At 41.8% G+C, this 10,813-nt stretch overlaps 2 protein-coding genes across 3 annotated transcripts in view; both read right to left on the bottom strand.

The window, feature by feature from the left end:
* Positions 1–3,412, bottom strand: part of LOC102764188 (L-lactate dehydrogenase C chain) — a 29,378-nt gene extending 25,966 nt beyond the window's left edge. The window contains exons 1-2 of the mRNA XM_006770887.2: positions 3,304–3,412; positions 2,902–3,036 (exon numbers count right to left, since the gene is read on the bottom strand). Coding sequence (XP_006770950.1) covers positions 2,902–3,027 — 126 coding nt within the window. The 5' untranslated portion in view covers positions 3,028–3,036; positions 3,304–3,412. The remainder of the gene's footprint in view (positions 1–2,901; positions 3,037–3,303) is intronic.
* A 5,468-nt stretch (positions 3,413–8,880) lies between these two features.
* LDHA (lactate dehydrogenase A) overlaps positions 8,881–10,813 on the bottom strand; it is an 8,874-nt gene continuing 6,941 nt past the window's right edge. The window contains exons 7-8 of one of the 2 annotated variants that reach the window (XM_006770885.2): positions 10,334–10,457; positions 8,881–9,568 (exon numbers count right to left, since the gene is read on the bottom strand). In XM_006770885.2, the coding sequence (XP_006770948.1) occupies positions 9,404–9,568; positions 10,334–10,457 (289 nt within the window). In that variant the 3' untranslated portion in view covers positions 8,881–9,403. The remainder of the gene's footprint in view (positions 9,569–10,333; positions 10,458–10,813) is intronic. The other variant, XM_015568574.1, reaches the window with a different exon arrangement.

Below are 10,813 nucleotides of genomic sequence, written 5' to 3'. Positions count from 1 at the left end.
GGTCAGCAGTTCCAGTACTATGTTGAAGAGCAGAAATGAGAGTGGACATCCTGTCTTGTTCCCTATCTCAAGGGAAATTTTTTAAATTTTGTTTTAAAGTCTATTTTGTCTGTTGTAAGCATTGCTACCCAGTTTTTTTCCTTTTGTTTCCATTTGTATGAAATATCTGTTTCCATTCGTTTACTTTCTGTTATTTTTTGTCCTGAGTTGGATATCTTGCAGACAGTATATACATTATATATATAATTCTTATTCATTCAGTCACTGTATATATTTTGATTGGAATATTTAATCCATTTACATTGAAAGTAATTATTGACAGGTATGCACATATTGCTGTTTTATTCTATTTAAAAATATTTTTATTGATTTCAGAGAGAAAGAGAGATAGAAACATCAATGATGAGTGAGAATCATGGATCGGCTGCCTCCTGCATGCCCCACACTGGGGATCAAGCCAGCAGCCCAGACATGTGCCCTAATGGAGAATTGAACCCAGGACCCTTCAGTCTGCAGGCTGATGCTCTATCCAGTGAGCAACACCAGCCAGGGCTGGCTGATTTTTAAAAAACTATATGTTTACAGATCTGTTTTTACATCAGTCTATGTATCTGTCTGGGTCTGGAACAGGAAAACAGAAACCATTCTAAGCATTTCAACGGAAGGAATTTAATATAGGAAATTGTTTAGACAGATGTTGGAGGGATGAAAGAAGAAAAAGGTAACACTTGAGATAACCCAAAGATTGTAACCACAGCTTGAAACTATCACCCCTAAGGCTGAAGGCACAGAAAGACTAAAACAGGTGCTTCAGGAACTAGTCTCAGAACTCTGGAGGAGGCAAAATCTGGCTGCTGCTGCTGCTGCTACTGCTAGCACTGAATGGGCAAGATGAGGCCAATGCTCGAGCTCCAAAACAAACTGGGGGCAAAAAAAAACACCCCACAAATTCAGAAAAAGGGAGGAAGGGAGGTAAGGAGGGAGGGAGGGAAGGAGGGAGTGGGGAGGGAGAGATGGAGGAAGGAAAGAAGGGGAAGGGAGAAAAGGGGAAGGGAGGGGAGAGAGAAGGGGAAAGGAAAGGGGAGGAGGAGGGAGAAGGCATGAATAACAAATTTTGAAAAATAACAGTTAGCCGAAACCGGTTTGGCTCAGTGGATAGAGCGTCGGCCTGCGGACTGAAAGGTCCCAGGTTCGATTCCGGTCAAGGGCATGTACCTGGGTTGCGGGCACATCCCCAGTAGGAGATGTGCAGGAGGCAGCTGATCGATGTTTCTCTCTCATCGATGTTTCTAACTCTCTATCTCTCTCCCTTCCTCTCTATAAAAAATCAATAAAATATATTAAAAAAAAGAAAGAAAAATAACAGAGGTTTTATGCTTCCTGATTTAAAAACTTATTACAAAACTACAGTAATCTAAACTGTGAGGTAATAGAATACAGACATATAGCGCAATGGAACAAAATAGAGAGCCTAGAAATAAACTCTAATGCATATGATCAAGTGATTTTTGGCAAGGGTGCCAAGAGCATTCAACCAGGAAAGGATATCTTTTTAACAAATGGCATATTTTCATATAAAAGAATGAAGTAGGAGCACTTACTTTACACCATATACAAAGTTAACTCAAAATGGATCGAAGATCTAAAACTATAAAACTCTTAGAAGAAAACACAGAGGAAAAGCTTCATGACACTGAATGTGGCAATGATTTTTAGATATGACACCAAAAGCACAGGCAACAAGAGTAAAAATGATAATCTGAACTACATTAAACTAATGTACATCAAAGGACACAATCAAGAGAGTAAAGGGAAACTAAGGGAATAGGAGAAAATATGTAAAAATCATGTATCTGATAAGCAGTTAACATCTAAAATATAAGAACTCTTGCAAATAAACAACAAATAACTGGATTTTTAAGTGGGCAAAGGATTTTTTAAAGTATTTTTTTATTGATTTCAGAGAGGAAGGGAGAGTCAGAAACATCAATTAAGTGAGAGAATCATTGATCAGTTGCCTCCTGCACGCCCCTCACTAGGGATTGAGCCCTCAACCCCGGCATGTGCCCTGACCAGGACTCGAACCATGACCTCCTGGCTCATAGGCAGACACACTCGACCACTGAGCCATGCTGGCCGGGCAAAATGGGCAAAGGATCTAAATAGACATTCCTCCAAAGAAGATATACAAACGGCCAATAAGCACATGAAATGATGCTCTGGAAACAGAAAGGAAAATTAAAGAACTTCCATTTCAAAATAACTTTGTTATTTTATCAAATCGTGTACTTTTTGTTTTATAACGAGCATGTCACACCATTTTTCTTTTTTAATTGTAAAGTGGAAGCCACTGGGAAATATAATTTTCACCCATTCCTCCTCAAGGAAGACAATTCATGGATTGAACTGTTATAATGCAATGTCACAATGCTTAACAAAGTGCCTACAAATAAATCTGAACTAGTCTAAGAATGGTAAGCTCCAAGTAAATGTTTTTTTAAAAATATATATATTTTATTGACTTTTTTTTACAGAGAGGAAGGGAGAGGGATAGAGAGTTAGAAACATCGATGAGAGAGAAACATTGATCAGCTGCCTCCTGCACACTCCCCTACTGGGGATGTGCCCGCAACCAAGGTACATGCCCTTGACCTGAATCGAACCTGGGACCCTTCAGTCCACAGGCCGATGCTCTATCCACTGAGCCAGACCGGTCAGGGCTAAATGTTTCTTAAATTGCGTCAAAATCAGAGGAGAGGAATATGATCAAGAGGGAAAAAAACGTCAGATGAAGAGGCTATATATTTGCGGCCACGGGATTAGCCCTGCAAACCTGAACTCATCCATCGACAAGGCCTAGAAGCGCTTGACCCTCAGCCCCAGAACGGGCTGATCACTTACCTTCAATAAGATACAAATGGCGCAAGCCATGCCCACCGCACCGACCCCGACGACGGTGATCTTCTGGTGGGAGGTTTTATCTTCCACAACCAGGTTCTTAATAAGCTGCTCCTTGACCGTTGACATTGTGAGAACCTGAGAGAGACGACGCCATATCAGTGGAATCAAACTCCCTAAATAACGCTCGTCGCTAGCGATGTGCTTAGTCACACTGACCTAAGACACCACCTTGGAGTCTGCCCCAGGGGGAAGCCGGGGTGGAGGGCAAGCCAAAGAGAGGATATCCTGGTCAAAGGTGACGAGAGGTGGTCGGGGCCGAGAGGTGGTCGGGGCCGAGGCACCACCGGCTTCCCGAGCTCGCCCTGCCCCAGCCACCATTTCCGCCCTGCGCCGGATACTCACCAATGCTCTGCTTGGCGCAACCCACTACAGACCCCCCCGGAAGCATAACACACAGCCTCGCAGGACTGTTAAGAGTGACTCCGGAGCACAACAGCCACAGCAGTTGAGGTGCGAAGCCCGGCTGCGGTTATTCCCCGCACGACACGCCAGCACGCTCCGCGTACGTCAGCACGCAAGCCCCGCCCACGTCGGCCGGCGCAGGCGCATGGGCAGACGCTCGATGTCCTCTCGGTGTGAGCTGGTTGCTGAGGTGCCTGCGATTGCACCCTCCTGCTGTCCGTGTGGAGAATTGAGAGACGATCTTGGAGAGTGTGCAGTCAAGGTGCTCGGAGTGTGGTTTCGTTTCCTTCAGGCGGCCTGGGACTGATTTGCGGGCCCTGTCTCTTTGGAGACCCCACAACCACCAGGCTTTAGGCGCTCCAGGCCCCCATGGGAAAGAATCCTCCTGGGTGCACCTCCCGCGTTTATGGTGGTGCCAGCTTAAAGCAGTAAAGTGTGGACTTGGGAGTGACCAACCCGACTTGAAGGGACATACATTTTGGTGCACTTATCACACCTATGTCCAAACATTCATTTGCAGGAATTTTTAAAAATTATTAAGCTAGGTAACTTCAGGATGGAGTGCTGAAATAATGTTTGCATGAAAATGAGCTCGGCCGGTGTGGCTCAGTAGTTGAGCATCCACCCACGTACCAAGAGGTCACTGGTTTGATTTCCAGGGCACATGCCCAGGTTGCAGGCTCAATCCCCAGTTGGGGGTGTGCAAGAGATAACCAATGGATGTTTCTTTCTCATCAATGTTTCCCTCTCCCTTCCTCTTTCTCTAAAAATCAACAAAAAACGTTGTTGGGTTTTTTTTTTTTTAATAAAAGAAGCCCTAGCTGGGCCTGCAGACTGAAGGGTCCCTGGTTCGATCCTGGTCAAGGGCACATGCCTGGGTTGCAGGTTTGATCCCCAGTGGGGGGACCTGCAGGAGGTAGATGATCAATGATTCTCATCATTGATGTTTCCATTTCTTTCCCTCTCTGAAATCAAAGATATGTATGCCGTGTCTAGTTTTCTAAGAGTGATTTCTTTTTTTTTCTTACAGAGAGGAAGGGAGAGGGATAGAGAGTTACCAAAATCAATGATAGAGAAACATCCATCAGTTGCTTCCTGCACACCCCCTACTGGGGATGTGCTGGCAACCAAGGTACATACCCTTGATCAGAATCGAATCTGGGACCTTTCAGTCTGCAGGCCGTTGCTCTATCCACTGAGCTAAACCAGTTAGGGCAAGTGATTTTTAATTTATAACTCACACAAAGGGACACAACCTCTGTCATTTTTTGTCATTTACATTTGAATCTTTTTCAAAACCTAAAGGGTAGTTCATTTTCTGTATCAAAGCCTATGATTAATATAGTTCAGATCATGCAATAACTGCTTAAAACCCTTCAATATTTGCAACAGCATGGATGGAACTGGAAAGCATTATGCTAAGTGAAATAAGCCAGTCAGAGAAAGATAACGATCACATGATCTCATTCATTTGTGGAATATAATGAACAACATAAACTGATGAACAAAAACAGATCCAGAGACAGAGAAGCATCAATCAGACCGTCAAACCTCAGAGGGAAGGTAGGAGAGGGTGGGGGTAAGGGGGAGAGATCAACCAAAGGACTTATATGCAAGCATATAGGCATAACCAATGGACACAGACAACAGGGAGTGAGGGAATGAGTGGGGGGATTGAGGGGTAATGTGGGGATAAGGACACATATGTAATACCTTAATAAAAAATTTTAACAAACAAACAAAAACCCTTCAACAGCTTTCTGTCACACTTAAAAATAATTGCAGCTCGGTTGGGCATCCTCCTGTTCCATCCCCTGGTAGGGGGCATGCAGAAGGCAGCCCATTGCTGTTTTGCTCTCACATCAATGTTTCTCTCCCTCTATCTCTAAAAAAAATCAATTGAAAAAAAAGAGAAAATAACCAATTTTTACAACCTATGATACATTAAAAATTTGGCCTACTCACACCTCTGCAACTTTATCTCAAAACACTCTTCATCACATTCTCCCGCCAGCTTTTTCTTGGCTGAGAACTTCTTGCTGTTCCCTATACGTGTCTGGAAAGTTCTCCCCCAGCCCTTCTCAAAGTTGATTGTTCATTTTCAGTTTTGAGCACATATGCCACTTCCTCTAGCTTTCCTTGATCAATGTGCCAACTACCACCACCTCCCTACTCCTGTTCCTCTTAGGGCCTTTAACCTATTGCCAGCCCCAAGCAAGAGGTTTCTATGGTGAACAGCAGTGGCAGCTGTTGTTGGTCCTGTACTCCCACTTACTTGTGTGTTTCCACAGCAACTCCCTGCCTTTGAACCTCACTTACCATGGGGCTGAGAAGGAGACACTGCTGGCCTAGATGACCTCAAATCTAGGCTCTACATCTGTTTCCTACTCCTGTTGGCCTAAGGAGTTATCATCTGGTGGTGACCAAACTCCTGTTCCGAAGGAAGAAAAGCTCTTCATTCATACCTGCCCAAGGCCTAGGGACATTGGCAGGAGCTAGACATCCTCTCTGCCTGAATGGGTTCTCTGGTGGCTGTGAGCCAAGCCTACTTCCCATTTTGTTATTTTATGGCAATATAAATACAAGAGAGCCACATATGCAAGATTTTCGCATATTCCCACATCTTCCAAAGTATAGTAGGCACTTGGCAAAGGATTAGAAAGAACATGGCTTTGAAGTCTTGATAGTTTTATTTTCTCAACATAGGTTTTAGTGGGGAAAAAATATTTATCTACACAGAGAGAAAGCTATAGGCATATCTATCTATATGAAAGGAGGACCATGTTGTGACCATTCCATTTTTTTCCCCACTAACTGGCAGTTTGTGTGAGATGGTGGCTAAGACCTGCTTAATCCACTTCACAAGGCATTAAAACTAAAATGAGATCATATTCCATTAAAAAGTCCCAGGGCTCCTTGCAGAGTTGGCCTATTCCTTGCCTGGGGCAGAAAGATCCAATGTGTACTTGGAACACTTACTATGCCAGGAAGCAAGGAAGCTTAACAAGATTAATTCTGAAAAGTCTATGAAAGTTTAAAAGTCTCTCTTAAGTATTATTTTTCATTCATGTTGGTGTTTATTAATTTATTGTATCAATTTGATATTAAGAAATGTAAATTTAAAAAATTTTTTTAAAGACTGAAGGTGCCACCCTAACCAGTTTGGCTCAGTGGATAGAGCGTCGGCCTGCGGACTGAAGGGTCCCGGGTTCGATTCTGGTCAAGGGCATGTATGTACCGGGGTTGCGGGCACATCCCCAGTGGGAGATGTGCAGGAGGCAGCTGATCGATGTTTCTCTCATCATCGATGTTTCTAACTCTCTATCTCTCTCCCTTCCTCTCTGTAAAAAATCAATAAAATATATTTTAAAAATATTGATTTTTTACAGAGAGGAAGGGAGAGGGATAGAGACTTAGAAACATCGATGATAAGTGAGAGACATCGATCAGCTGCCTCCTGCACACCTCTTACTGAGGATGTGCCCACAACCCCGGTACATGCCCTTGACTGGAATCGAACCCGGGACCCTTCAGTCCGCAAGCCGACGCTCTATCCTCTGAGCCAAACCTGTTTTGGCAATAAAATATATTTTTAAAAAAGAGACTGAAGGTGCCTAACTTCAAAGGCTGTAGGGCCCTAGCTGGTTTGGCTCAGTGAATAGAGCATTGGCCTACAGACTGAAGAGTCCCAAGTTCAGTTCTGGCCAAGGGCACATGCTTGGGTTAAGGCCTCAATCCCTAGTAGGGACCTGCTGGAGATAGCCGATCAATGATTCTCATCATTGATGTTTCTCTCTCCCCCTCTCCCTTTCTCTCTGAGATCAATAAAGAAATATATATAGCCTTTTTTAAAAAGGCTGTAGGATTACATACTTTTTTCCCCCAGTAAATTGAAAAGTCCCAAGATTAGTGGTGGGAGTGCACAACTATGTGGATCCACAGAATCCTACACTCAAGAGTAGATTTTATGGTAAGTTATAGCTTAAAGGTGTTTTTTAGAGTCTACTACAGGAAAGCAAATTAATTGTCAAGACTACATAAGTCAGTCCTGTCATTTTACATTTAAGACACATTTTAAAAAGTGTAATTATTTCCCTTCACTAGCTCTCAGGAAGGAAACTTTGGGAAAAAATTCTAAAAAAGGGATGACAATAAAGTTGCTCTGAAAGTACAGTTTTTAGGTCTGGGTAAGGGTCATAGTTATGGACTATTTTATTTAAAATCATTAAAGATAGTAGTCCTGCCCAGCCAGAGTGGTTCAGTGGTTGAAGGGAGACCTTTGAACCAGATCATGGTTTGATTACCAGTTAGGGCACATGCTGGGTTTGGGGCTCAACCCCCAGTAGAGGGCGTGCAGGAGGCAGCCGATCAATGATTCTCTCATCATTGGTTTCTCTCTCCCGCACCCTTCCTGTCTGAAATCAATAAAAAATAAAAATAAAAACAGTAGTCCCTCCAGTTTTGCTTCCCATGGTTACCCATAGTCAAATGCAGTCTGAAAATATTAATTGAACAGTCCAGAAATTATTCATGTTTTAAATTACACACCATCCTGGGTAGCATGAGGAAATCTTGTGCCATCCCACTTCATCCTGCCTGAGCCATGAATCATCCCTTTGTCAAGATTATCCACATGGTACACACTACCCACCAATTAGTCATTTAGTAGCCATCTTGGTTATCAGCTCAACTATTATATAGCAGTGCTGATTTTAAGTAACTTTTATTTGACCTAATGCCACATTTATAACTTTAATCTTGGTTATAATTGTTTTATTAATTTCTTACTGCTCCTAATTTATAAATTAAACTTTATCATATCCCATATGCATGATAAAAAACAGTATACATAGGGTTTGGTATTGCCTGTGGTTTCTAGCATCCACTGGGAGTCTTGGATGTATCACCCACGGATGAGGGGGGACTACTGTACCATTATGTTACTGGCCTCCAGAAAACAAAGTTTCTTAAATATCTGTGTGTTCCCCTGTGTTGGTAAAGTACCACTGCTTATGTTCAGTTGGCAAATGTTTTTTACATTAGTTTGTAGTATGTTATATACATGAATTGTAGGGTACAATTATGATTAGCACTATTATCAAGTTATCTTATGTAATACCTTAGGGCTTAGTTTATTAAAATAATTTATTAAAATGGAAATGGTACCAAAATAACCTAATCAATCTAGCCACAGCCTTAATCTGTTAATTCAGATTAAACTAAAGTCTGGTCAATAGTAAATATTCCTTAAAAAAAAATCATTGCAGCTCAATTGGTTCCAAGCACCATCCCATATACCAAGGTTGTGCGTGGATTCAATGCCCAGTCAGAACACTTACAAGAATCAACCAACGCATGCACAAATTAGACCAACAAATAGGTGTTTCTTCCTCTCCAAAATCAACCAGTAAATAAACAAAAATCATTGCAGTTGCCCAAGAATAACGCGTAGTAGCTCCCAATAATGTAATGAATAGTAGCTTTATGACTTTATATCATAATAAATTAACAGAGTAGTCACTGTTCAAGGTTTATTTGGCATTTTAGTTGGTATGACACTTGGATAGTTGGCTGTATTATTTATATGTAGACTTTTCTTTTTACATTATATGGCAATGTACACTAATCTGATACATATGGTACACAGAATAAGATCCTTTAGAACAGTTATGCACAAAACATGCAATATTGGATTTACATGGGCTCCCAGGATGTGACTAATTATAGAAAAAGGAACCACAAGTCATATAACACACAGTGAACACACATCTAGTCTGCAGGGCAACTGTAGCGTGAGCAACATTGGCAGTGGTGCCTCTGAGGAGGTGGAACTATTTCACACTAACCAGTGTAGGGCTACCCAAGATAAGGACCCTCCAGCATCAGGATGCAGACGCTGGGTTTTATGAACCATTACTATCTCTATCTTTAGGAAACGGATGTTCTTAGTCACAGATCAGATAAAAAGGACAATATACACAATCTCCAACTAAAATCCTGCTGTAGCCTGGACAGTGAGGTGGTAGGACATCAGGAGACTTTAAAACTGCAGCTCTTTCTGGATCCCCCACAGTGTGTCTGCACTCTTCTTCAAACGGGCCTCTTCCTCGGTTGTCAGGGTCACCTTCACAACGTCGGAGATTCCATTCTGTCCCAAGATGCAGGGAACACTGAGGAAGACGTCGTCCTTTATTCCATAGAGACCCTGAAGACAAAATGAAAAACACTTTATGTTTTTTCTATACATTTTGGGGTCTCCCAAGACTTTCATTCTCTACAATTACGAAGCTTATTCGATATAAGTTGATAAGTAGAAATTCCTTTCCAGATTTTCAGTGAGGATGTAATCAACAGTGTAAAATAAAGTCATTAAAACTGCAGCAAGATTTCCATTCTAGACTCTGGCCTGATAGCTCAGTTGGTTAGAGCATCGTCCCGATATGCCAAGGTTGCCGGTGCAACCTCCAGTCAGGGCACATACAGGAAGCAAGCAATGAGTTCATAGATAAGTGGAATAGCAAACAGATGTTTCTCTTTCACTCTCTCTGAAATCAATCAATAAAAAATTTAAGAAAAAATTTCATTCTAAAAGAAAATCTTAGCTATCGCTATTATCCATAGTACTTTCCCATTTTTACTGGTAACACTTTGGTAACTGTAAATTGAGTGTGATTTCCATTTTTCCCCAAAGAAGAAATTCTGTTTCTTTTAGTCTTCCGGCCATCTGAACATAATTGAATAGATTTTAAGTCAACAAGTTATCAAGTATCTATGTGCTACACACAGTGCTAGTGGACATTAATCTTAACGCTTGCCCATGTTTCTTCCAAAAAAGAAAGTTACAGGTGCATTAATTTCTTAAATCAATGACTGAGGACGTACATTAATCTAATTGCTTTCTCAAAAGAAATTGTTTTTTAAAAACATAAATAATGACATTCGAGTACAACGTATCACTACATAGACCTACCTTAATCATGGTGGAAATTGGATGCACCCGCCTAAGATTCTTCATCATACTTTCTGCTAAATCAGCCACAGATAGGCCAATGGCCCAGGATGTATAGCCTTTCAGTTTGATTACCTCGTAAGCACTGTAGGGTAGGAAATCACAGGGAAGGGCAGGAAAAAGTAAGATAAGAGAAACAAACAAACAAAAACAACACACAAAGCTTTTACTGAACATGAGTTTTACAGTGAATAATGCCACAAAGATGCATTATACACACAAGAGCAGACCTTTCGCTCTACCGGTTTGGCTCCGTGAGTAGAGCGTCAGCCTGTGGACTGAAGGGTCCTAGGTTGCGGGCTCAGTCTCCAGTAGGAGGTGTGCAGGAGGCAGCCAATCAATGATTCCCTCTCATCATTGATCTCTCTCTTCCTTTCCCTTCCTATCTGAAATCAATAAAAATATGTTTAAAAAAAAAAGAGATCTTTCCATGTATACAAG

Source organism: Myotis davidii, unplaced genomic scaffold (assembly GCF_000327345.1).
Source record: "Myotis davidii unplaced genomic scaffold, ASM32734v1 scaffold2325, whole genome shotgun sequence".
Classification (NCBI taxonomy): domain Eukaryota; kingdom Metazoa; phylum Chordata; class Mammalia; order Chiroptera; family Vespertilionidae; genus Myotis; species Myotis davidii.
Note: the sequence above shows the minus strand (reverse complement) of the source record. Positions and strands in the feature narration are given on the sequence as shown.